This window comes from Mustela erminea, chromosome 12, assembly GCF_009829155.1.
Source record: "Mustela erminea isolate mMusErm1 chromosome 12, mMusErm1.Pri, whole genome shotgun sequence".
Lineage (NCBI taxonomy): Eukaryota > Metazoa > Chordata > Mammalia > Carnivora > Mustelidae > Mustela > Mustela erminea.
In genome coordinates, this window is record NC_045625.1 from 7,867,523 (window position 1) to 7,894,507 (window position 26,985).

Below are 26,985 nucleotides of genomic sequence, written 5' to 3' on the forward strand. Positions count from 1 at the left end.
CTGAGTGCGTTCCGCAGGATTTAGGACTCTATCCTTTTGGCTATAAAAACCTACCAGATCATTGACATCCCTGAAGGAAAAACACCTTTGCTGGGGCAAGTTGGAATTTCTAGCCCTCAACTCCCTTCTCCCCATGGAAACAATTCTTTTCCTAATGGGATTTTGGTTGTTGTTGTTATCATGAATTTCTTAAGAATGCAACCAATACATTCAGAATGCAAGGCTTTATATATATATATATACATATATATATCTAAAATAGTGACTTTGTTAGGCAGTAACCACATGTTGGTATTTGAGAATGAACTAGAGAAATCAGAATGGAGGGACTCCTGGGTGGCTCAGTCCATTCAGCATCTGCCTCTGGCCCAGGTCATGATTCCAGGGTCCTGGGATGGAGTCCCGCAGTGGGCTTCCTGCTCAGCAGTAAGTCTTTCTCCCTCTTCCTCTGACCTTCTGCCTGCTTGTACATGTGCGTACACACTCTCTCTCTCTAAGTAAATAAAAATCTTAAAAAAAAGAAAGAAGCCAGAATAGATTGGAAATACCTATTAATAAGGCAGTAAAAATTGCACTTTACCTTCCCCCAGGGAAGAAGGAAACACTGGAGTATCTCGGCCTGGGGGTGTCTGCGGAGAATTATGGGCACTGGCCCCCTTGGAGCTACCTCCAGACGAGACCTCGTTCACAGCAGTGGTTGCTGTGAAGTAAATATCCGACTAGAATGAAAGAGAAAGCATTAGGGAGCTGCACGGCTTAGAGGCCCCGCACCCACGGCCCTCCCGTCATCACCGCAAAGCCTGCAACCTTTCTTGGCTCAGCTGCTCTGTCCTTGGGGAGTGCAGTGCGGTAACGCACCTGGGCACGGGGCTTCCAGAACAAAAGTCTTGCACTGTCACCCCAGACCTTGCCTAGGTATCCAGTCCCCCACACTTTCCCTTATTTGCTTGTTGATTCACAGCAGAAAAGAGTCCATTTCCCAAGCCAGTGCACACCGGCCTAACAGGAACGTCAGGCCCGCTGCAGTGTCAGACCTGGAAACTATCTGGGGTTCAGTCGGGTCCACTTACAGATAGGGGCACGGACCTTTCATTCACTGGCTCAGCAAACACTCATGCACATGGGCCCTGTGCTGGCTCTGGCGGGAACAACAGGGGGTGGGGCTGGAGCCACCTTGTATCTGACAAAAGTTACTGGAGCTGCCTTGTAACTGTAGAAATCCATGAGTGCCAATTTTCAGGGATTTTGCCCGTGAAACACAGCCATTATTAAACTTCAATAAATAACAGTAAAAACAAGGGTACTAAATGTCAGAATTCGACCATTTCTCATTCTTTGACTATGTTTACCATGATCCACGCTCTTGATTTACATCACCTTTCATACTGGGAGCTGGATGTCCTAATGGCGGAACTATTTACACCATGGACATTGGCAGATGCTACAGACCAGAGCTTGGTTTGTTGTTTTATTGAGCGTCTGAGCTTAATGGGATGGAGACAATTTCTAATAGTGAAGACTGAAAGCAGAAGTGTATTGAGGCTAGTGTCGAAATTGAAAGACGTTTTGGTTTAATGATCGGTTGGTAGGAGACTGAGAAATAGTTTAACAGTAGATCATGTATCAGATTTCATGAGAGCGAGCTTATTGGAAAGAGAATTAATGTACTGAGCTATAATTCCCAGCTGTAAAATCTGGGTAGACCTGTATCCACAGTTAGCAAAAAAAATTAATAAAAAGTATTTTGTGAGAACCAACTGGCCTAACGGATTTCGAGGTTAAAAAACACTGTATATTTTATTATTTGTAAATCATAAGCTATTTTAATTTTTCTATTAGCAAAATTTATAACCAACTGAGGTATACATATGTGTGTATACACACACACACACACACACACACACACACACACTCTGACTTCCAGGCCCCAGAGGGCTGGTGGTTCAATCTCCACCAGCACACCACTGGCGCTGTGTTAGTCCTCAAGTCCCGGAACTGTCAGCATAGTAGGGGAGGCAGACAGATAGGCAGTCGCCCACCCCCGAAGAGGACGCATGTCAGAATGGAAGAAGGCACCACAGGGGCTGAGCAGGGGGCCACCCGGGTCTGTCAGGGACAGGGCAGACTGTGTAGGGCTACATGGAAGGGGCTAGGACAAGACCTCCTGGCTTGTGTGCCAGTGACAAGGGCACCTTGGGAAGTCATCTCCGTTCCTATGTCCCTTGGTTTTGCTCAAACTCTTTTTCTAGACACGGATTCATTGGTTAGCCATATTTCACGGGCCACAAAACTCAAGCTGCCATGGAAAGTGGCAAAGGAAGAATTGTCCCTTTTCTGGACTCGTGCCGTCCCTCGGGGCAGTGAGGACCCCTGATCTAACCCTGGCTGCTGGCACATTCCTCTCTTCAGCCCAGAGCTTCGCAACTACTACCAGCACCGAGTGACACTCTAACAAAACCATCTGGAAGCCCGACGGGGCCACACACGAAAACCCAGCAGGGGTCTGCTGTGGACATTCTCACTCCGGTACACAAGGGGACTGACCTGATGAGACAGTATCCGTGCCCTCCCGGAGCTTAGGGGCTCCAGGCTCCCAGAGACCCTCAGATGTGCTACTCACCCTGGAGGCCACGAGCTGCAGCTGTGGCACGACTGCCGTGTGGACCAGGTTCCCGTTGACCACCAGGCGGATCTCCATGGAGTCGGTGGTGAAGGCCAGGAGGTATGGGAAAGCACATACTGTAAGGTAACGGGGCACGTCAGCTGCCAGCCCACTGGCTTGAGACCCTGGATGTGGCGCATAGTCGCCCTCACTGCTCTGGAAACTTCCATCTCCCCTCCTCCTCTGGCTGCTTCTCTCCTTCCTCCCCTGGCATGTCCCCCAATTCTAAGAAAGCCTCACTCCTGAGACAGCCTCTTCTTAGTTGCTAAGCTTCTGCTTCAAGTTGGTGAGTGCTGCCTCTGTTTCTCCTTGTCCCCTTCCCACTGGGGTCTCAAAAGCTGGTCTCCTGGAGGCTCACCGCCCAAGTCCCCAGAGACACTCCCCCTTCTCGTCCAGACTGTGGCTTGCCACACGCTCCCCTCTGGCAGATGCCACCATGGCCCGACCCCCTGCCTTTCCCAGGCCTTCATGCCCTGTCCCTTGCTCCCTTCTCCCCTGTGCTCCTCCTGCCGTGTATGCCTGCGCCGGGGCTGTGTCTCCTTCCGCGCTGGCCCTCCTGTGAGGGAGGGGTTCAGTCAATGGGTTTGTTATTTGTTAAAGGTCAGCCCCTCTTCTTGAAATTGTTTTTATGACACTGACTTTCAGGCCTTACAACCACCCTGGTTGCTCTGGGACGTCACCTGTGGCCTCTCCCCGGGCTACTCCATGCTCCTTCACACGAGCTTAATCTCTGCTTGCTCTCTCCTTGGGGAATTCTCCACTCCCTTGGCTTTACCCATGCCTCCAGCCTTGCTCTCTCAAGGGACCTCCAGCACTGGGGCTCAAAACCTGAAAGCAATTCTCACCCCTTCCCTCTGTTTTTGTATTTTTTTGGGGGGGGCACATCTTATCTGTCACCGAAGCCTGACTGGCCTGGTCCCTCCATTATCTGGATTGGATCATCTGTTCTCATCTCAAGACTCTCGAATGTTCACCTATCAGGACATACTTGTTCTTGGGGGAAAAGAGTACTAACTCGAACATTCCTGGTTCTGAGCTGACTCTCACCAGGCAGATGCCCAGCTATGGATCCCAAACCCCAGAAGGGAAGCACCATCACTCGCTCCCTAATATTTCAGTGACAGGCAAAGTACCTGTCTTTCTGTGATTCTAGAATTTCAAGCTTTAAAACACGTAAGAAGGTTGCAGAATGCATTGTACTTCTCCACCAAGTCAGCTGGTATTTTAGGGCTGGAGGTCTTGCTCTCGGATTGTAAAAAAAGGGAAGCAAAACCCAGGAATGACATGATAACTGGAAGACCCCAAGTCCTAAAAACTGGGATTTCATGGCTCTCAAATGCTCACATGCTCACAACCGGGAGGCACAGGGGACAGCAACAGTCCCCACAAAGGGGAACAAACGGGCCAAGAATTAAAAAGGAAAAAGAACACTTTGAGTTCTCATCAGACTCGAGTTACTCATGGCAATCTAGCAGTAAGCCAGGGAGTTCGCTTATACGGGACCGAACAGGTCAGTCGGGTCTAGGCAGGGGAAGTGCAAAAGGATCAAGGTTTTTCTTACCAATCGCGTAAGGAGCCTGGTTCCAACAGAACTGGAAATCTGACGCAGAGGGTTGAACCAAAAAAGAGCCCCCATTAAACGGGCAAACCTTTTTATAGATGCAACTGTCTGCAACAAAACAATAGCGACTCATTTTTTGTGAGAGACAATGCAGAGAGCTGGTCATTAGCTAAACGAAGACACGGGCAACCCGCAGAGGGTCCCGTCTGCTAGGTCTGCACACGGAGCTGGTCCCAGCACTGCCTCGCGGGCATGACCAAGTTCACAGCCAGGAGGTGGGCGGGGCCGGGGCTGCCATCCTGGGAGGGTTTACCACGTGCCAGGCACTGAGCTTTCAACATGTCAGCCTCTTGCATCTGAACAACCTTCAGAAGGAGATGCCGTTATGACGCTCAATTGACAGATGAGAAAACAGAGGCCGGGATAGGTGACACAGCCAGCGTGTGCCAAATACCACAAGTACCACACGGGGGAGCAGGGTTTGGACACAGGTGTGCTTGATTGCAGAGAAGGGACTGTTGATAGAGCCCCTGCCGGATGGAGGAGGCCCTCCTGCGAGGCAGATCATGTTCTGAGCCTCACTCAGCAGGACGAGCGTGGTGGGCAACCTTAACTCCCTGCCACCTCCCCCCCGCCACGCTTTTTTTAGGAAAACTCCAAGCCATATGCCTGTGTCACGTTGGGCAACACAAGCCAGAATGAGATTAGGGCCAGGTTGAACAGCTGCTCTGTTCCTGGCCTGCTCTGAGCTCTCATCCTAAGCCCAGGTGGTTCGGATCCTCTCCGAGTGAGAAGGTCCGTCTAGAAGCAAAGGGTCCTGTTATTCCAGAAGCACATCGTGTTTTAGCCATACGGTTTTATTTTTAATTATTTTTAAAAACAGTTCTATGGAGCTATAACTCACATATAAAATTCATCCCCTTTAAGTGTACAATTCAATGTAGTTGAGTAAATCTGCAGAGTTGCACTATGTCACAATCTAATTTTATCATCTTTTCATGACCCTAAAAAGAAACCTCGGGCCAGTTAAGCACTCACTCCCTTCCCTGCTCAGAACAGAATGCTGCGCGGCCCGCTGCGGGAGGGCAGGGGCTGGAGCAGCCCGGCTGTGGTCAGGGTCTGCTTGGGGCCAAGCAGGAGGCCCTCCCCGCAGCTGCCACGGCCCAGCTGAGGCGCCCGCCCTGTCCAATCTGTATGGAGAGTCCTGCCCCATCCGGGCTTAGGGACTCCTTTCAAGTGACCACTAGGCTTACAAAGCAATAGCCTTACATAGTTTAACTAAGAGAGTGAGTCCTTAGGAGAGGAAAAATGAACCAAAGTCAGTGTTGTCTTGTTTTTGCTACAATGGCTCACTAGGGGAGAGAAAGGTACCTCCAGATTCAGCCGAAGCCCTTGCTCCTACCCCCTCAAGGCTGCACCGAGGCTCCGGCCGCTCCAAAGTGCAGGTGCGGCTGGTCCCCCCCTTTCCCCTCGGGCCCATCTGCTCTTGCTCTCAGGGCTCAACCCTCATTTGCCCTTCTCCGTCGGGTCTCTCCCCAAGCCCGCAAGCACGCTGCCTTCTTCCACCTTCTAGAAAGCAACTGTTCTTCCTCCTCTGTGACCTCTCTTCCTCCTTTCCTGTACCCTCCCTTCTCTTCCCCGCTAAGGGAAATTCTCTGGAAGGTTCTTCTGGACTCCTGTCTCTACTTGCTCGTACAGTCGCTCTCATCCTGTGCGGTGGGCTTCGCTCCATTGCTTCCCAGGCAGACCTGCTCTCTCATCAAGGTTTCCCAAGGACCTCCACGTCCCTCCCACCCCATTCCCTACTTAAAACTGCTGTCTTCCGGGAGATTTCCTTCCCTCAGACGGCTCCTCAGTCTGCTGGCTCCTCCCATCCCTCTCCGACTTCCCAGCTTCCAGTGACTCTGCGGCACTCACGTGCTAATGGCTCCGGAATGCGGATCTCCCACGGACACTCTCCCCTGGGCCCCCAGTCTCCATGGGGAGGCACTGACCTGTCCAGACCCAACTCTTGATCTTCCCTCCCCCAACCTTGCTTGTCCTGGTTTCCCACATCTCAGCAAATGGTATTCCCCATGCGTCCCGTTGCTCAAGTCCCAAACCGCAGCCTCCCTTCTCTCCTCCTGGCATGTCATGCTGGATTCATGAACCGATGACCTTGGTCCTCAAATTTCACATACGTCTAGGTCTGACCCCATCTCTGCACCTCCACTGCCGGTGCTGGTGCAAGTCACTGTCCTCTCTCATCACACGGGTGCAGTCACCTGGTAAGTGAACGGCCTTACCCACTGCCGTGAAGTTCTCCACACCGCCGCCCGACTGGCCTGTGGCCCGTCTCATACGTAGGTCCCATCCTGTCGCCCCTCGGCTCACAAGCTTCCAGCAGCTCACCGGCTAAGCGGTCCTTCACCTCCCAGGCCCTCCCTGAAATCCCACCCTCTTAAGAGACCATTTCCAGGGGCGCCTGGGTGGCTCAGTGGGTTAAGCCGCTGCCTTCGGCTCAGGTCATGATCTCAGGGTCCTGGGATCGAGTCCCGCATCGGGCTCTCTGCTCAGCAGGGAGCCTGCTTCCTCCTCTCTCTCTCTGCCTGCCTCTCTGCCTACTTGTAATCTCTCTCTGACAAATAAATAAATAAAATCTTTAAAAAAAAAAAAAAAAAAAAAGAGACCATTTCCATCCACTCGCCCACACTCATGCTGCTGTGGCCACACAGGTCATCTTGAGGTCACCTTGAAATACTAGAATGTTCTCTCCTCAAGGTCTTTACATACCCCTTCTTGACTCCGTCGGTCTTCTCTCTGAGTGCCCCATCCAAGGAGGTCTTCCTTCTCCGCCTTCCCTAAATGGAGACCCGCACTCGCCACTCCTGCCTGCCTCTGCCCCATCTCCCTGCTTTATGTCCACAGCACGTACTGCCATTCAACATACTAGAGACTTTTCTTATTTAGCCTGTTAACTGGCTATCTGCCCCGTTAAAAAATGTACACTCTGAGACGGAGGGATGTGTGTTATCTTCTAGTCACTGCGGAAACATGAGGTGCTCAGTAAATACTTGTAGAATGAGAGAACTACTCTTCCCTCGCTGTCCCCGCTCAGGAAGGACACAGCAGGGCTATGTTTCTTCAGGCCCGGGTTCCTTACACACATCTCCTCTCTATCCGCTTTTGGCACCCCAGCTCCTGCCAGGGGACAGCAGACTGCTGGTGGATTTGAGGGGGTCTGGGCAGGAGGAGACCTGAGCTCGTGGAGAACAGAGCACACTGGATAGCAGGGGATGCTGCGTACGTGCCTTGGGAGCTCAGCCTGTCCCAGAAATGGAGCTGCCAATGAGAAACAGTCACCTCGGCATGGAGGAGGTGACCCAGACCGTACTTCAGAGGCCCTTTTGTTCCCCTTTCCAAGTGAATCAGCCCCAGGAACTCCGATAAGATCCCAGAGAAGTAGAGGGCTCTCCCTCCCAATAACTAATATTGGTGGTTTCTGTACCCGAGGACGGGGGCTCTAAATCAGACCGAACTGGTTTAGAAAAGTAAGCAAATCATGTTTCTTGGCCTCAGAGCTGTAAAGCACATTCACCCCCAGAAGAGCTGGTGTCTGTGCCTGGCCGTCCCCTAAGCCGTGAGCTCACTGCAGTCCCTGGCAGTGCCTTGCACGGTAGTGTCTCCAGAATCTAGCATGTGCCCGACACAGAGAAGGTCATCTGTTGGGGTTTGAAAAGGGCAGCCTGAATGGGGGACCTGGGGTGAGGGGCGGAGTCTAAAATGTTGGAGCATAGGAGGGAGCTAGGAGGCCATGACCTTGACTCCTTGGACCTTCCCCATCCAGCAGGGTGACAGATATTACTTCTAATTTTAAAACAAAATTTAAAACAAATTTTACAAGAAAAGTCCCCTTTCTGCACGTAGAAACCTCTATAGAGGTTACGAATCAAACTGGATGCTGCCTGATGCTCTGATGAATCTGGGATTAAAGGAGGAAATAACAGTCTCGCTGTGCCAGACAATGTGTCATGGGCTTTACATGTAGAATCCTGCCTAACCTTCACAGGAGACGTGAGAGGCAGGTTCTGTGTTCTTCACATTATCCATCTGGAAGTTAAGACTTAGGTTAAATGTGGTCACACAAAGAATCAATGGTACTTAAAAATAAGTACTTAAACCAATAAGTACCATTGATTCTCATGTGAGCGTTTCTAGTTTCCTTGTATAATTAACTTTAAAACACCATCAGAAAACAGAGTTCACCTTAGTACTGAAATGTATTATTTGCATTAAAGGTGAATCATTATTGCATGCTAAGATCACGGCCAAATTTTCTTTCTTTTTTTAAGTAAAGACTGACTCCGATATTCAAGATAGAGATTAATTACAAGGAAATAAAATTCTTGCTATATTGATCTACTTATACTTTTCCCACCTGAAATTGATCTTGCAAATATACTTTTCTCTAAGAACATACAACTGGAAGTTATAATTCCTATTATAAAATATTTTCATCTTTAACATGTCTGAGAGAAAAGTCTCTTTATATGAAACTCTGAGTGTATAAAAGTTGCTTTTTTACTTTTTTTTTTTTTTTTAAATGAAAATGGAAAAGAAACTGATGAAAATCAGCTGCAAACCTTGCGGGGGAAGCGAGATCATTCTGTAGCACCTTCCTGACAATGGCCTTCAGGGCACAGGCGTGTGGACAGAAGTGGGCAAGCCCAGCGTGCACTGTGTCGGGGGAGAATGGCTTATAGAAGTGGCCTGGGCGACTGGGGAAAACCAGCTGGTTCTCTGGCTTGTTCACCGGGGACCTGCCCACCTGCTGGGGGAAGGCGGGAGATGGAAAAGGAAAACCAGATTCCTGACCCAGAGAAACAGGAGCAAGCGGCACAGTTTGGGGAAGATGGAGGCAGGACTGGGAATCTCTGGGATTCCCAAGGTCTTGACCCAAGTAGCATCTAAACACACAGAGCTGCGGCGCCTGGGTGGCTCAGCTGTTAAGTGTCTGCCTTCAGCTCAGGTCATGATCCTACGGTCCTGGGACCGAGCCTGTATCTCCTGCTTCTACCTCTCCCACTCCCCTGCTTGTATTCCCTCTCTCACGGTCTCTCTCTGACAAATAAATAAAACTTAAAAAACAAAACACAGAGCTTATTACCTTCTGATGCATCGGTGAGTCTAGGAAAATAGACACACACACACACACACACACACACACACACACCCCAATCCCATCTGAGATGAAACCAGAGCCTGAAGCAGGAGACCGGCAAAGCCCCGGGGAAGTGGAAGTCCCCAGGCTCCTTGAGCCAGAAAGGTCTCTTGAACAACATCTGCCATGGTGCTGGGCCCCTGCCGCCCACGGGATCGCTGCCTGCTTGGGTCCGTGAGCTTCCAGTTTGGTACCAAGAGGACATCGTCCATGTTTGCTTCCGTGTTCCGTCCCTTTCTGGTTTCAGACTAATCATCCCATTGTGATAACCTGCTCTATCTTTCCGTTCTGATCTTCTCTCCCACCTAAAATCCCTCCCATCCTTTCAAGTGGTTAAAAGGAAAAAAAAAATCGACATCAATTTGTAGAGCATCCCACCCCAAGCTTTTCCTTCCGGAGTTTTCAGTAAAATGGAAAGACAACATGTGGAAGAGATGAAAGAAAGAAATAAAGAGATCGTACAGCAGTGACCTCCCTGCTTCACTGGACACTGTAACCTGGGAGCCGGGACAGCAGGAGCCCTGGGGCCCAGGAACCCCACTGGAGCGTGGGCAGTGAACTCTGTTCCTGGCGCTTTGCCCGTAGGCCTCCTCACCACTGGGCTATCAAATCTCAAATCTCAAAATATGATTTTTAGGGCGCCTAGGTGGCTCAGTGGGTTAAGCCTCTGCCTTTGGCTCAGGTCATGATCTCAGGGTCCTGGGATTGAGCCCCACATGGGGCTCCCTGTTCAGTGGGGACCCTGCTTCCCCTCCTCTCTCTCTCTGTCTGCCTCTCTGCCACTTGTGATTTCTGTCAAATTTTAAAAAAAAAAAAGATGATTTTTACCAAACAAATTCCTCTGCTGGTAATTAGCTCTCCCATACCTATTAATCAAAGATTAATCAAAATATCAGCCCCATGTATATGGAAATCGATACAATTCTAGGTTGGAAAGAATATTTTATTGCTTTGGTTACACTGGGAAGGCTTAGCCAGGAAAATATCTCACTACTTTTAGCCTTAAAAGGATCCCTTTTATTGTATTATCATATTAGCTTTTGAAATGCTGAAAATCCTTGACTCTCTCGGATGCGTTTGATCTGGTCTGCCTGGAACCCATCCTGCCACAGGCCCCAGGCCAGTACAGGTGAGGCTGGATATGCCAGGCTGGGCCCGATTTCATTAACAGCCTGGAAGCAGCCAAGAGTAGAAGAGTTACCGTGGTTAAAATTTGGGGTGCTGGGGCCAAGATGGCCTCAAACGTGAACCCTGGCTCTGCTGTTTTTGTAGCCGCACAATCCTGAGAAAGGCAGCTCACCTCTCCAGGCCTCAGGGATCTTATCTCCGAAGCTCAGGTAGTAACAGGATGAGAATTCAGTGAAACGGTCAGCGCGTGGCACGGGGTAAGGGCTCCCTCAATGGAAATGACCGCCAGCACCATGTAACCTGGAGATGGTACCACAGGCAGGCCCATCTCACCAGGAGGGCTGGGCGATCCAGGCCATTTTTAGACGCTCCCTGGAGTGCAGTTAAGGTCACAGGAACAAGACTCCAGGTAAATCTGGCTTCCTTTAAAATTAGGTCTGGCTTCCTTTAAATTACCTGGGGAAAGAGCAGATTTAGCAACTTACAGTTGTAGCACAAGAGCAGCCCGGCTTCTCCATCTTCGTACACATCAATAGCTGCCACGAAATTAACCTGAAATGATAAAGGCAGTGGTGGTGGGCGGGCTGGAGGACACTGTTGAAAGTCTTTCTCAAGTTCAAGGCTTTGGCAGGACAGGCCTTGGCTCTCAGATGCTGTGGGGTCACTGCCACCTCAGGTGGCCATGATTATAATGCACAGAACCATCTCCCCTGCCCTTCCCCACTGGGACTTTTTCACCATCTTTTCTACTCATCAAGGAGCTCTCGGGAGACAGGCTTCTCCACTTTCTCTGTTATGGGGACTCCCATTTGGGTAATGCGCTCCGGTTCCCAAAGCTTCCTTGCAGGGGGAGTTCGGCCCTGGGGAGTGTGGGGCATTCCTCCCGCTTCACAGATGAGGGAAGTGAGACTTGGGAGTCTGTGCCCCTGCTCAGACTTGAGCCAGGCCTCCGCCTCTTCGCTGCCTTACCCGCTCTCACACCTCAGTGAGTGGGCAGGCAGTCGCACAATCTCAGAGTCCTGGGGCCAGGTCTCCGCTTCTATTCTCCCGCTCTCCTGCACCTGGCAGGAGGCAGCAGGACACCCTAGAAAGGGCATCAGAAGACCTGTTCCATATTCTGTTCCTAGTTCCCGGCAAACTTGCCTCCCTGGGCTGGGGTGAATGGTTTGAGAAGACAGTGCTCAGCCTGGGGGTGCTTAGGTCTCTGGAGTTTCAAACCCCCGGGTCTCTACACAGCCCCTGCTCCTTTCACTCCTTCGTGGGCCTCCACCCGTAGTCTGCCCCGCCCCCCATGACTGAGGGTCTGCCCTGCTTGGGCTCGAAGATTTCCTTCTGCCCCGAACTGGAGACGTCTGGCCAAGGCTCACCTCTGCCCAGCTCTCCGCGAGCCCGGACATGCGGCATCTCCTCCCTCCTGCCCGTCGCCCACTTCGGGTTATGCTTCCGCATCTTGGCTCGTCCCTCGTTCAGGAAAACACTCATCTTTCCAGCTCCACACTTTATTCTGAGCTCAAAATCCCCCCCTCTCCCCGCTCAGGCACACGCTCTCCTCAGAGCTACTGCTCCCGTTTCCAAGTTCTCAACCCAACAGATTCTACACCCCAGTTCCCGAGAGGCAGGAGGCGGAACAGGGCAGCGGGCAGAGCATGGACTCAGGGCAGGCAGACCTGCGTGAACAGCCTGTCTACACCACTGTCTGCCTCTGTAGCTCATGGCAAATGAACGCAACCTCTGGGCTCGGGTCTTTGCCTGTAAAACCAGTGTGAGGACAGTAACTTGGCTGGACTGTACTGGGAACTCCACAGATGAGGCCAAGGGTTTCGAGCAGGGCCTGACGCTGCCCGGTCAGCACTATGATCATCTTCCTCTCGCACGTGATTAATTTCCTCCTTTCCTCCTAATCCTCTTCCTTTTTGTGAGCAGGGCTAGTCCTGATGTCTGAGGGCTCCTCCATCCACTCCCCCAAGCTCAGCAGTCTCCTCTTCAGGGGCTCTCGGGTGTCTTGTGGGGGCCTGCAGCCGCCCCAGCCAAGGCTTCACCTCCCCAGGCAGGAGCATGGGCCTGTGCCCCTCAGCTCGCCTCTCTAGCCCTTTCCAGAGCCGATGCTGCCCAGGTCCGCCTGGGCCGGCCACCCTCCGTACGGGGCACTCCTCCTAGCACGGGGCCTCTGCCTTGGCTCCGGCTTCCCTCCGATGGAACCCTTGTGCCCTCCCTTCCCTCATCATCTGGCACTGTCCTAGGCGCCATTCAGCACACAGCAATGAATAAGGCAGGGTTCTGCCCCTCAAGAAAAAACCAGAAAAGCATATAAATACATAAAACAAGGTACATGCCACAAGCAAAAGCTGTGGGTGCTTTTGGGGGGTGCTGACAGACTGCGAGGCTCAGAGTTCAGTTGTCAACTCTGGGAGCATAAAGACGTGGGGATCAAATTCCAGATAACTCCTCCCCTGCTCTATATCATACCCCTCTATTTTAATGACCTCCATAGTGTGTGTCGCTGTCTGATGTTCACTTACTTGTCTGTTTATCAGCGCCCCCTCCCCCCACCCCCCAGGAGAACATAAGCTTCGCGAATGGCGGCCTTGCCCGTGCTGTTTGTCATCACCCGCTCAGCATCTGCCCTGGGCCTGGCACATGGCGGGAGCAGAGTCCTCAGTGAATGCATGACTGAATAAAGGAAATCCTAGCTCTGGCACTTTGGAGGTGTGTGCCCTTAGGCCACCTGTTCAGCCTCACAGAGCCTCAGTTTCTCCATTTGTAGGGGAGATGGGAAGGACATCCGCCGCTACGGCAGCTCAGGGTTCCATGAGGCCGCTTTACGGAAGCGCCTAGTGCAGGGCCTGCTACTTGGAAAATGTTCAGTAAACGTCAGCTGACACCACGACCTGGCTGTGGGACCGGCAGCAACGGAGTACGTGACGTGTGGGAGCAGCCTTTGACTCTCAGGTCCCAGAGGGAACCTTCCTGTCCCCACCGCTTTGCCTTAGAATCAGTTCCTCCTCAGGTGTCCCAGTACTCATCAGTTGGATGACACTTATTCCAGCCAGAGGGAGGACAGGAGGGGCTGAGAGCTCCCGGCTCTGTAGCCTGGCTCTTTGTGGCCTGTCCCCCATCATGCCTTGGGACGTGGCTCTGGAGGCCACAATGCCTCCTGAGTTGGAGAGCCTGGGTTCAAGTCTTGTCTCTGCTCCTTACCGGCTGTGTGGTTTTGGGTAAATAAGTGACTGCTCCTTTCCGAGTCTCAGTTACCTTTTCTGCAAAACCGGGAAGTGAATAGTGCGTGCCCCACAGTTGCTGGGCGGATGTCGTGAGATAGTGCTTACGAGGTGCCCTGGCATGGGGCCAGACATAGAAGTGATCTTTCAGCAGTGGCCGTGTTTCTTCTCACTTTGGGAGGGTCACTGGAGTGGGAAAGCCAGAATGGGATGGCCTGTGCTTTTAGAGGTAGAGCCTCTATAGGTGCTTGGGGTGAGGGAGGGAGAGACGCGCAGCCATCCCGAGAGTAGAGCAAGTTCAGGCAGAAGTGGACCAAAGTCTGCACACAGCGGCAGCAGACACCAGGGGAGTTGCTAGCATGCGGGGCTCTATGAGGGGGTCCCAGGACCGTGCCGACTGGTGGACGAGCATGGCTGTGTGCAGAAATTCAGGCTGTGTTGCAGGCAATGGCAAAGCTCTGGTTTGTAACAAGCCAAGTCTGCACCCCACCTTCCCCAGCCCCTGCTGAGAGTGGGAGCCACTGCTAGGTCAGTGTCTGAGCTTGCCATGTGATTTTGGGGTGAGCTTCCCACTGAGACCCACTGGGTCCTGGGCAGATAGATGGTCAGAATGGGGACTTAGGTCCAGCATCTACGCCAGAGATCTAGACCTCATCACCAGGTCTGTAGTTCCTTCCAGAGGAGACCTTTGCTTTGGGAAGGAAGGCAATGCTGGCTGTTGGAGCTGGGGCCGCAGGTCACGATAGGCCTGTTGGCATAATGAACTTGATGTTAACTTTCAGTTTGCTGTTGTGACGCTTCTTAAGCAAGTCCTCTCTTGACCTAAGGTTCTCTTAGACCCTCAAGTGGGGTTGAGGGCAGACATGGAAATTGAATGGGCTTGACTGAGAAGAGAGGAGGAATGGAGGTGAGAAACTAGGCCAGGAAATCCATGCTGGTGCCGTGCATAGAGTAACTTGAACCATCCTGAAATGCCCAGTGACTTAGGGGGAGGTCGGCCTCTCTCCTGCCTCCATGGCACCGGGGCCTGGGCTGCAGGAACGCCTTGGTAAAAAGCTAGCCCTGGGGGTGCATGGGTGCTTCAGTCAGTTAAGAGTCTGCCTTCAGTTCGGGTCCTGATCCCGGAGTCCAGGGATGGAGCCTCACATGGGGCTCCCTGCTCAGCGGGGAGTCTGCTTCTCCCTCTCCCTCTGCCCTCTACTTGCTCCTTCTCTCTCTCTTTCACGGTCTTTCTCTTAAATAAATAAATAAAATCTTAGGAAAGAAGAAAAAGCTAGTCCAGTTCCCACAGGAACTGGCTATTAGAAAACACTTTGTTCATTACCTTTTTCATTTCTATAGGGCTTATCTTTCCAATTAGACAATAAGTTACTTGCAAAGATGAGTGGCTGTGTCCAAGCATCCATACCCGCCCAGCAAACACTCAGCGGATGCAGATGTACTGAGGTCAGAATACACACGCTCACCCGCTTAGATCTAGTGAAGGGCTTAAAACCACTTTTTTAAAGGTTTTCTTTTAGGGAAAGACTTAGTGACTTAATTTTAAAAAGCATATTGAAGAAAAGACAGAACATTTTCTAATTATTCCTGATCACCTTCAGAAAAACAAAACAAAGGAGTCACCCAAGAAAACCATCTTTCATCCGATTTTTCCTGGGCCTTCATGAAAAAAAAAAAAAACCCTACACTCTGGTAAATTATTAGGGTGTTAAATAGAAGTATAAAATAACAATCAGCAGAAAAAGCATGTGAAGTCTTAAGAAACTAGTTGCCAGGGAAGGGACTGATGGAACAAAGACTTGCTTGCTGGGCCATGATTTTTCTAGCTCTTTTGGCTGGTCACACGGTTTTGAAAAGTGAGAAGGGCAGGAACATTTTTTTTTAAAGATTCTATTTTTAAGTAATCTCTATACCCAACGTGGGGCTCGAACTTACAACCCTAAGATCAAGAGCAGTATGCTCTTCTGACTGAGCCAGCTAGGTGCCCCCGAGAAGGGCAAGAACTTTTAAAGCCAAATTGGGCCCTTACTCCTCAGAAGCTGGGAGCCTGGAAGAGGTTATAGGTTCCCTGTTGCTGGGATGGAGGGCTTTAAAACCTCCGGCTTTAAATTAGGAAGAGTTTCAGGGCAGACTCGTTCTACTAGGTCTGTATCTGCATCGCCTTGCAAGACACAAGCATACTGATTCCCACACACCCAGAAATTCCAATGTAATTGACCTGGGGTGGGGCCAGTGCACTCATCTTTTTAAAGCCAGGGCTGAGAAGCAATGTACACAGGAGGTTCCCAGACTTGTCTAAACTTACGAATCACCTGAGGATCCTTTAAAAAATTCCAAAGCCCATATCCACCTATAAGACCAGCAAGATCTCTGGGGTAGGGACACAGGCAATGGTGGCTTTTAAAGCCATCCCAGTTGCAGGACCCCAGTTGCAGACAAGTTCGGATATCACCTAATATACATGCAATATATGAGAAGGAACCGTGGGAGGCAAGAAGGTCCCCTAATTATATCTAGATTTTTCTTTTTCTGATTTTTCTACTTCTTTTTTTTTTTAATATTTTATTTATTTATTTGACAGAGACAGATCAGAAGTAGGCAGAGAGGCAGGCAGAGAGAGAGAAGGTAGCAGGCTCCCCGCTGAGCAGAGAGCCCGACGTGGGGCTCAAATCCCAGGAGCCCGGGATCATGACCTGAGCCGAAGTCTGAGGCTTTAACCCACTGAGCCACTCAGGCACCCCTGATTTTTCTACTTCTTAAAATCTTGTTCTCATTTGGTGTGAAGTCTTCTTAATACAGTAATGAGCAATTTTTTAATGACTATTTGGGTTGGCTGTGCCCTCATGTAAGTTGTATTTTTTAGTATATCTTGTAAAGCATAATCAGAAGGAATTCTGTAGTCTCTCGGACCTAGCTGGACAGGACTAGAGTACGTCTGTAGGTCTGGATGTCTTCACCAGGAACTATGTTCTCCGTGGAGGCAATGTCCCCATTCTGCGGTGTCCTCGGTACCCAAGCTCGGGGGCTGGGTCCGCACTAGGCAAACCTCAAGGGGCCCCAGTGTTACCGGGCCTTGCCCTCCTCCCCAGTGATAAGGGGCCCAGGAACCCTCCCATCTGCTGTGTCAGCACGGAGCAGTTCCAGGGACAGACAGGTCAGCAGGTCTTAGGCTTGTGAGCGCTCCCTGTCTCCCCAGGGGCACGGACATTCAAACCCTACCTTGTCATCTTTGGCATCAAATACAGCTACAGGTGGGCCCCGGATCGCCTCCAAACCCCGGACAGCCTTGCGCTCTGTGTAGCCTAGGCTAGAAGGAGATACTCTTTCTCTCTCCCTTCCTCCTTTCCTAGGGAGAGTTTGGCGGTTGGACCCAGGGGCTGAGCCCGCCCCAACCACCCGAGCCCCAGGCTGAGAGTGTGCCCGGGCCATGGAGAGAGGATAAGGCCCTTCCGGAGTGAATGACTGAACAACTGTTCTCATTTCTTTAGTTACTCAGGTTGAGCTTTTCGACCCTTCACTTCTCCTTTATGAGGAAGGACAGAAGGGCAGGGGGAGATCTAGAAAAGCTGAGCAGGGCAATGGGGCGATTCCATTAGACGGAACCGTTCTGAGCCACAAGAAGGTGATTTCCTAGGATGCAGCCCGAACAGTGTATCATGGACTACCACTGCGTTCTGTTGTACGGGAGTTTAAAGAAATCCTCATTGCGGCCTCGGGAGGTTAGCAGACGCGCTCCTAGTCTTCTCGGCTTCCCACTTGCCCTCCGCCTGTCGACTCACCCTGCTGGCCTCCACGTGGTGCAGCCGGAAGGCCTCCCCCGTGCTCTCATTCACCACGTCAAACTGGTGTCGGTAAGCCACACAGATGAGATTGTCACTCTCCTCGGTTGGCCCATCTACTAAGGTCATCACCGCGGGAGAGTCGGACAGACAGATCTCCTGTGTGGTTGATGATGATGTGGGGAGAAGGGGGTCAGGACATGGAGCAGCCATTTTCACAGCAACCACCCTCCCCCCTACCTGCTACCCGTCCCCACCCCACCCCCCACATCTAGTAGTGGGTTCCCTCCCTAGGCTCCTGCTGAGCCCTTTACTGGCAGGGAAGGTGGGGACAGAGAAAGAGGGGCAGAGATTGTGCCAGAATCCCCTCTCCCACAACCTGTCCTCAAAATACTTGACAAAACCAAATCAACAGCATGACCCTTATTAGCCCCTAGAGAGTTCGGCCCTGTCCTGTGACTCAGTAATAATGGAATCATAATTGCTAACCTTGCTGAGCACTTAACACAGGGCCAGGTACGGTTCTCACTGGATCCTCAGAATGACCTTATGAAGTAGGTAAGGCTATTTATTATTCTATTTTACAGATAAGGAGACTGAGGCTCAGAGGTCACAAGGCTTGCCCACGTTCGCATAGTTTACAGGAGTGGGGCAGCCAAGATTGGAGCTCAAGAAATCTGATTTCAGAGCTGATATGCCACAGAAATGCACGTGCTCTACAGAAATAGTCATTAAGATCACTAATTATAATATTAAGAGGACTAACACCTAAATAGAGCAAGATTTTAACTTGTTTTTAACGTCACTGTGATGGCGGTTCTGTCTGCTTAAATTGACTATTAGCAGAAATGGATATGCATAATTCAGGAGGCTTTCACTCTGGCAAAAATAATTGCTCGGCTCACCTACAGGCAAAGTCGGCCCTGGGAGCCAATCTCTGACATGGTTCACACTTAATATACCCAAGTTTTTAAGAAAGTAAGAGACAGTAAGAGCAGGAAAGGGACCCTCAAGGAGGCTTCCCTCCAAGGTCCCACCCTTAGTGGATCTGCCAATCCTACCAGCTCGGGAAGGCAGGGCAGCTCCTTCCCCTTCTCTGGCCACCAAAGCCACCGTCATCTACTGCTAAGATCCTGCATTAACCTCTTACTGTCTCCTTCTTTCCGCTTGGCCCTCCCCCTCCATGCTCTTCTCTGTCGGGGCCAGAAAGGTATTTTTAAAACCTTCCACTGGCTGCCTTCTCTCACTCAGAGTTGAAGCCAAAATCTTAGCAATGGCCTTCAGGACTCTCTGCCCTCCCTGCCGTGTTCCCTCAGCTCCAGCCACTGTGGCCTCTAGATCGCGCCTTGAACAGGGCCTTGGGTCTGTAATTGGTTGCTCCTTCTGCCCCAGAGGGCCTTGGGTCCTTAACTGGCTGCTTCCTCCTTTCCCCAGATGTTCTCCTCATCTACCCCATATTTCCCTTGGATCTCTGCTCAAAGGCAACCTTTTCAGAGAGGGCTTCTGGAACACTCTTTCTAGAACAGATCCCCCCGTCCCCACTCCTTGTCTTCTCCCCCCTCAATCTGCTTTACTGTTATCCTTGGGACACAGAGAATTAGTTTCTCTTTTGTGTCATCCTACAACTAGAAAGTCATCTCCATGAGAAGGGAGACTGCTCACGGCTGTCCCCCTAGTGCCTAGAACAACACTGGTAGGTGGCCCCTGGCATGAATGAGCTGGATGGAGTAGGGAAAAGCCCAGAAGCCTCGGTCCTCTGGGGAAACCAGAGCAGCAGGCAGGGTTTCCTCCGCTGCGTACTGACCCGAGAGACAACCACCGTGGGTGACAGACCCTGGGTGGAACTAGAGGGTCGGCCTCCTAACACCTTGGCCAGGAGAGAAGGGATCTGAAGGGCGGACCTACCCGTATGTACTGGAATTCCTCCACGGGTGACTCCGACAGGGGCGACAGCAGGGAGATGCCGGCCAGCCCGCCCGGCTTGTTGTGTTTCCTCGTGATCAGGAGCAGTTTGTTCCGGATGGCGACGACTATCCTCAGCTCTCTGCTGTGGTGAGTGTTAATGGCGTAGAGGTGGCAGCCTGGTGAGAGAGAGAAAGGATGCTGAACATGTGACAGGACCCTGGCAGTGCCCAGGCCTTGATAATGTGGTGACGCCTAAGGACCCTGGACACTGAGCATGACCCAGGGGTGCCTGACAACGCTCCGGCCACCAGGCAAACGGAGACGGGAAATACAAGTTAGGCTGAGCTTCAGGAAAATGAAGGAAGTCATAGTCCCCGTATTCTAGAGTTTGTGGTTTTAGCGTCACACTCATGACACCATATGACTTAAAACGACAGGTGAGCAGAGCTCCAGGAACCAGAGGCTAAAAGTCTCTCTTCACAGATCTGTGAACAGAACTCAACTTACCTTCAAAGCTCGTCACGCCAGGCCTAGACTTTCCTCTGGCCCTCCACATGTTGGGCTACCTCTCGGGCTTCTCTTAGGGAAAGAGTCATGCTATCTTAGTGATGTTTCCGAGTAAAAACCAAACCAAGAAAACCAAATTCCAGTGAGATCTGATCAGTCTGAGGGAGAAAAAGAATTGACCGGAAACCACCAAGATAACGAAGACTGTGGTCACCTTTTGTCTTCTCCAGCTTGTTGTCCCTGCAGTCACACCTGCTCTTCACGGGCTGTTTGCTCTCGATGGCCTTGTGCACAGCGCTGAGCCTGAAGACGAAGAGGCGAGCGTCTTTCCCTGGGGAGATAAAGAAGGCGCAGGAGGAGATGGGCGGGAAGACCGGAAGAGCGGATTGCGCAGGAAAGCAACTGCTACAGAGCTAGGAGCTGAGGCGTTCTAGAACTGAGAAGAAACCCCACACCGCCTCTACCCAACAGTGCATTGAACACTGTGCCCCGCCACCTTTCTCCCGCCCTCCCTTCTGACTCTGCCACCCAAGAAAACAAAGACCCCTCCGGGGACCCTCAGCACCGGCCACCCACAAGGCAGTAGTTGGCATGACCTATGTGGTCCGACCACCGCGAGCCTCGTGGTGGCCACAGAAGGCTACCGGCTTCCCTGCTCCCAGAGGACACCGTGGGGCAGGGAAGTATCACCTTTGTCTGCTCTGAGGATCAGGAGGTCCAGAGTCTCGAGCACGTGCATCTGCTTCACCGGAAGGGTTTTGTCAAACACGGGCACTGACGGGAGGTCATCTGGAAGAGGAGACATGGTTCCCAGAACTGGACCCAGCCCACACGTTCAGAACCTACAAGACGCGCCTGTCAGTGGTCCTGGACCCGAGTTCTTTCTAGGCAAGGAACATCAGCTTCTAGAACATTCGTAAGGTCAAACACTGTTCTCTCAGCTCAGGGAGAAGGACCGACATTCCTTCCTCTCTACTGGAAACAGAGCAGCAGGGCCTAGAAACTATATTCTTCTCTTCAATATTCATCAAGGAAAACACATCACCTCTCCACCCCAGTTTGTACTTGGCATTGTACCAAATGACTGAACAGCAAATTACAAAAAAAGGGGGAAAAAAGCTCAGTCATTTCTCTTAAGTATTTTATTTTTATGTAATTTTGAAATCACATCACTTCTCAGGTTATTTTGTATATTTCTCCAGAAAGCAAAATAAAAATTTCCTGTTGAATTTAAAACAAATAGAAACCCACCCTATTTCATGTCTATCTCCGTATCAACAAAAGTTTACCTACACATTTCCAGTATTTCTCTATAGAGAAATAGGAAATCTCCTTTTTAGACAAAAATAAGAGAGAAATGTTGACTAAGTTACCCAAGTAACAGGAAAAAAACCCTAATTGTAATGGGAAAGATCAGGAAAAGTTCTGGTGAAGGGATGATTGAAGACACCGTAATGATATGTAGGATTTGTGGTTAAGTTTACTTACTGGGAACTTACATTGCTAGCAAACACCTTGTTCCTGGGGGTCCCCAGGACAGAGAGGGCCAAAAGAAATACTAAGGCTCTTTTGTAAGCAAAGGATCTGTTCTGAGCAGGAGGTAGAACCAGTACAAGATAAAGAGGACATGGAATGGTGTAGACATTTCAGGCTGGATAAGTGGCTTTTTCTTTATCAGTGCTTTGTCTGACATTTAGGTCTTCAAGTACTCTGTTGTGAGTCTTGGTTTGGTTCTTTGGTTACCATTTAGGTGCATGGGGCCCTGAGGGTCTTGGCTTTTCTAGAAATCAGCCTGGCTGGGAGTTTATTTCTCCCTGGATGGTTCTGGGGAGAGAGAAGAGCTTGCGTTGTTGGGACGGGGCTCCTAACTGCTTCCAAGGGGAAGATTCTCCCGCTCCTTGCCGGCCAAGTGGGCTCTGGATTTGTCCAAGCACAGAGCCTGCCAAGCTTTTGTTAGACAGAGGGCCTTGCTCTGGCTCCCCTACATTCTTTCTGCAAATGTAAATTCTACTCTATGCTCAGGCTTTGTGCTTCTGTTGGGGACAGACATGAATTTTCAAAACATGGGATGATCACTCCGATACCAATCATCATACCTGACTAAGTAACTATGGTTATTTAATTTTTAAAAATATTTATTTATTTGAGAGAGAGAGAATGCAAGTGGGACGAGGGGCCCAGGAGAGAGAGGGGGACGCAGACTCCATGCTGAACAGGCAGCCCGACTCCAGGTTTGATCTCACCACCCTGAGATCATGACCTGGGCCGGAACTCAAGAGTCAGATGCTTAACTGACTGAACCACCCAGGCACCTTGGTTATTTCATTTTGTGAGCAGCAGCTCACATACACAGAGGACATCCTGCGTGTCAGGTCTCAGGGCTGAGTGCTTCGCATGTTATTAACTGAAATGTCCCAAGAACTCGCTTAGGTAGGAACTACTAATACTCCCACCTAAAAGACAAGGACCTGAGGCTCAGACATGCTAATAACTCGTCTAGAGTCACGTCTTGAACGTGTGGAGGGACCCAGATCCGGGCGGGGACAAAGCTTATACTCTTAGTGTAAAAGCAGCACAGCAGCCCTGTGGATGGATGGGGCCACCACACGAGCAACAGTACTGGAAAGATTCATAAATGACAGAAGCGCTTCGTTTGACATTGAAGACAGAGGGATACTGTGTAGCAGCACACCTGTGTACAGAATAAATCAGCATTTATTCTCCGTCAAATCTTTCTCAGGTGGCTGAACAAGTTTATACCTAGCCAGGAAGGGAGAGGAAGCAAGGATCTGAGAAAGTGACACGCGACTTTAATGACTCTTCTGTAGCAATGTTTTCCTTCTTGTCATCTCTTTATGAAGCAGTGATCTTTTAGAGCCCATTTTTCTATTACTGCAAACCCAAAACAAATGGTCATGGCATCTTCCATCGGTGTGTGGTCTCCCTTCAAAGTAGCTTTTGCTACACTTAGACTACAAAGGACCTTGAATTTTAATGATGACCTTGACAGGGGTAGACTCTCAAGGGGGTAGGTCTAATGAAATTAGGCAGACGCTAATGGCATAGAGTGGAACGTGGCCGGAAAGGAAATGGAGAGATTCACTCATGGAAAAAAGATTCATAATGTGATTAAGTATGACAAGAAAAAGGTAAACAAAGAAGTAAGGAGAGCATTGGGGCTTCAAAGCGCAATGAGGAATACAAAGAAAGCCTGAAGGGTTATTCTCTTCTTCCAAAAGCAAACGGGGTAGCAGAGCTGCACACCCAGAGAATGAAAACAATAATCTGAGAAATAAACCCAAGCTCGTGGGGGGTGTATACGGCTACCATCTGTGTTCTGCCACTTCCCCCAAGTTGGAAGAAAAGAGCTTCTTGGCACATCGCGGGAATCCTTAAATTTAACACCTCCATTAAATTTTGGATTCAGAAAATGAAAATTTCAGAAGGGGATTTGGTAATCTTGGTTTGGATTTTACATTTAAAAACCAGGAGCTGACTCAAAGAGAATTACATTGTTTTTTAGACAAGCCTCACAAAGAGCCATTATAAAGCATATTTTCTCGATCCTAAAAACGACAAACAGTTAGAATATAACTCCCTTTCGATCACAACATGTCTCATAATTATTTGCCGAGGACTGTATTTTTGGAAACCTGTGTTAAGGTAAAGACAGTAACATGGGTAGAGTTTAATTTGATTTTCATAAAATGTAGTTGGTTTAGTGGACATAGTGCTGGATAAAAATCATCTCTGGGTTTCAGTTCCAGATGTGCCACTAACCAGCTGCGTGATCTTGGGTTGAGACACACGGTTTCTTTTGTTTCTTCATCCATAAAATGAAGAGATGAAGAAACGAGACTATACAGTGAAAGTCTGGTTGTGTTTGTTTGTCTGTTTTTAAGATTTTATTTAGTTTTTTGACAGAGAGATCACAAGTAGGCAGAGAGGCAGCCAGAGGGGGTCGGGGCGGGAAGCAGGCTCCCCGCTGAGCAGAGAGCCTGATGCAGGGCTTGATCCCAGGACTCTGGGATCACGACCTGAGCGGAAGGCAGAAAGGCTTAACCCACTGAACCACCCAGGCACCCCATGGTTGTTGTTTTTTTTTAATAAATCATTTTATTTGGTTGCGCCTTTGGCAAATCTTTGGACTTTGTTCCCTTTTTAACACATCCACAGGGATATTATAAATACAGTAACTGTTGTTTACTAAGTTACTACTACGGCTATGTGCCCGACACTGACCCAAGCACTTAGCATAGGTATTCATAATCTCCACAATCCCTTCTTGGAGTTCCGATCATCAGTCCCAGTTTGTTTATTTTTTCTGTTTTCATTATCGTGAACCAGCTTGCGGCTGCTTAAAAAACCCTCCCCACCCTCAGAGGAACCTGAAGCTCACAGAGGCTCAGTTTTCTTTAAGATCACAAAGATTCTGTAATTGTTTTGTAATTTCTAAAATTAAATATTTAAATGCTTAGCTTATAAATTTTAGATTATCTGTCTTTCAGTAAATAATTATATATATAGTTATATGTGTGTATATATGCATTCACACATATATTTACATATATAATATGTATACACACATATATACACATACATATACATTCATATATGTATATATATATACATATACATATATATGTGTATATATATATAAAAAACAGATGAAGTAACAGAAGAAGTCAGAAATAAGTCCATTATAAAGCCTGGTCTGCTTGTCTTGTTTCCCCATAGAAGGCATCTACTTCCACTTCCCAAGGGCACGGTGCATAGCAGGCACTCACGAAACAGGCTGACAGGGTCAGAGGAGGGAGTAAAGGTGGTGGCCAAGAATGGGAAGATGTTGCAGTTCAGGGCCATCATGTCCCTCTCAGGGGTGATTAGGAATCTCATAAAGCATCAGGATGGTAACTGAGACTGGGAAGCCTGCTGTGTGCTGTGTAAGATGTACCCTTGGAAGACACTGTCTCTAGGCCCAGGGCTCCCTCAGAAGCCCCAGGAGACGACTTGCTACTGTGTTTAGCCCCTTTAACCTTCATCGACAGTCTGGAAAGATCCAAAGGGGCCTCCTGCTGGAAGGGACCACACAGTCCTCAAGTCTAAATGAAATCCCCATCTGAAGTTGAACTCTTTCTCCAGCATCCTTGCCAAGGTCATGTCTTTTTTTTTTTTTTAAGATTTTATTTATTTATTTGACAGACAGAGATCACAAGTAGGCCGAGAGGCAAGCAGAGAGAGAGGAGGAAGCAGGCTCCCTGCTGAGCAAAGAGCCCAATGGCGGGGCTTGATCCCAGGACCCTGGGATCATGACCTGAGCGGAAGGCAGAAGCTTTAACCCACTGAGCCACCCAGGTGCCCTGGTCATGTCCTTTTGATGGCTGATCTGTGGTGACAGGGAAATGACCACCTCCCCAGGCACAATGATCCACTGGATTGTCAAAAAGTTTGATTTTATATTAAGTTGGAATCTCTCTTCCTGTCAAATCTTTCTGTTTCTATATGCAACAAAACTGGGTTATCTAAGATTCTTCTTACTTGTTTTGGACACAAGATACTTTTTGAATCAGAAACATTAGAGAGAGAGGATGTCCCTGAGATAGGAGATGTTGATTTAAGGTAAAATGTTAGAATCATCATAGGTATTGGCCAAAAAGGAGATTCTTTCTGTGGGTCATTATATGTCCACGGACTAATCAGATTCGGGGCAGGCATGAACCCATCATGCACGACTCACCCTCTGGCTTGCTCGTTCAGAATATATCCCTTCTGCTTGTCCTGAAAAGAAGGGGTTAATTTTGTAAGAAAGGAAAACTTCGCTAACCTCACTGCCGATGACACACTTATCTACAGGGAGTTGACTGGCTGTCACGCGTCTCAGAAGCCCTACAAGTTACACAAACGAAGACATTTGAAGGAGCAGCTACTCACTAACCGTCCACTAGCAAGACACCAGCATCCGTGGAAACCAGCAGGGCCTGGCCCCAGGGATCCGCACACACGGCTTCATGAGGGAAATTACTGCAGAAACACTGGGGCTCCCAAGGCTGCAAGGCAACAAGAGCATCAGAAAGTAAGTGTACCAGAAAGGATATCCTGCGGTCCCTTGGAGAGAAACGTATGGTACGCTGCCTGAGACCACAGCTCGGGAAGTTAAACAGGCCCTAACCTCAGTTACCTTTCTTTCTTTTTTTTTTTCTTATCTTTTTAAAAAACATTTTATTTTCAAGTAATCTCTATACCCGACATGGGATTCGAACTCATGAATTGAAGATCGAGTCGCACGCTCCACCGACTGAGACAGCGAGGTGCCCCTCAGTAAACTTTCTTAAGAAGAAAAGTCTTTCAAATGCATATGCAGCAGGAAGAGACGGAAGGCACAGGCTGTGGGCACGACGACGTGTCTCCATCCATAATAATCCTCCTTACGAGCCGCCAAACCATTGGTAACGTCTTCCAAGCAAACATTTTTCCTTAATACCTGAAGTTGGACCAATTGCTGCCTGTTTTTTGAAAACTTCACAGGAGCTCATCACCAAAGGAAGACCCACGTAACTAAAAAAAAAAATCAGATCTGTGCTGCTGACTCAGTAAAATTATGAAGGCGTACACAAGACAGGAAGTTGATATTGCCTTAACACGAAAATGCTTACTGACCCACTGAAGGCTACAAAATCTTAAAGAAAAAAAATAAATAACATGTTTGTTGGAATATGGGAGGGGCTTCCTGAAACGGGCCCATGCGCCCGCGCGATGTAGTCATATCGTGTGCACTCTCGCCCTCCGTCTCATACCTGGTTCGGGCAGCAGGGTTAGCCCTCCCTTAGGGCTGCCCAGAGCTGCCTGGGGATGCCCGGAGCCAGGAGGCTTGGTCTCGAAGGACAGAGGTGTTTTGGGAGCTTATCAGGGACAAGGCAAAGTTTCACATTTGCAGATTTACTCTCAGTCAGACATGCTCCCTGGGGGTGGTACAAGACCCTGTGTATGCACATGTGTGTATGCACATGGCTGTGTGTGTGTGCGTG

General features: G+C 49.6%; 1 protein-coding gene across 10 annotated transcripts in view; it reads right to left on the reverse strand.

The window, feature by feature from the left end:
• Positions 1-26,985, reverse strand: part of GARNL3 (GTPase activating Rap/RanGAP domain like 3) — a 145,032-nt gene that overhangs the window by 4,297 nt on the left and 113,750 nt on the right. For 8 of the 10 annotated variants that reach the window (XM_032308484.1, XM_032308485.1, XM_032308486.1 and 5 more), the window contains 9 exons: positions 25,896-26,007; positions 20,651-20,749; positions 20,175-20,291; positions 19,454-19,629; positions 17,549-17,707; positions 11,037-11,103; positions 4,224-4,331; positions 2,621-2,739; positions 581-719 (listed from right to left, as the gene is read on the reverse strand). In XM_032308484.1, coding sequence (XP_032164375.1) covers positions 581-719; positions 2,621-2,739; positions 4,224-4,331; positions 11,037-11,103; positions 17,549-17,707; positions 19,454-19,629; positions 20,175-20,291; positions 20,651-20,749; positions 25,896-26,007 — 1,096 coding nt within the window. The remainder of the gene's footprint in view (positions 1-580; positions 720-2,620; positions 2,740-4,223; positions 4,332-11,036; positions 11,104-17,548; positions 17,708-19,453; positions 19,630-20,174; positions 20,292-20,650; positions 20,750-25,895; positions 26,008-26,985) is intronic. The other 2 variants (XM_032308482.1, XM_032308489.1) reach the window with 2 other exon arrangements.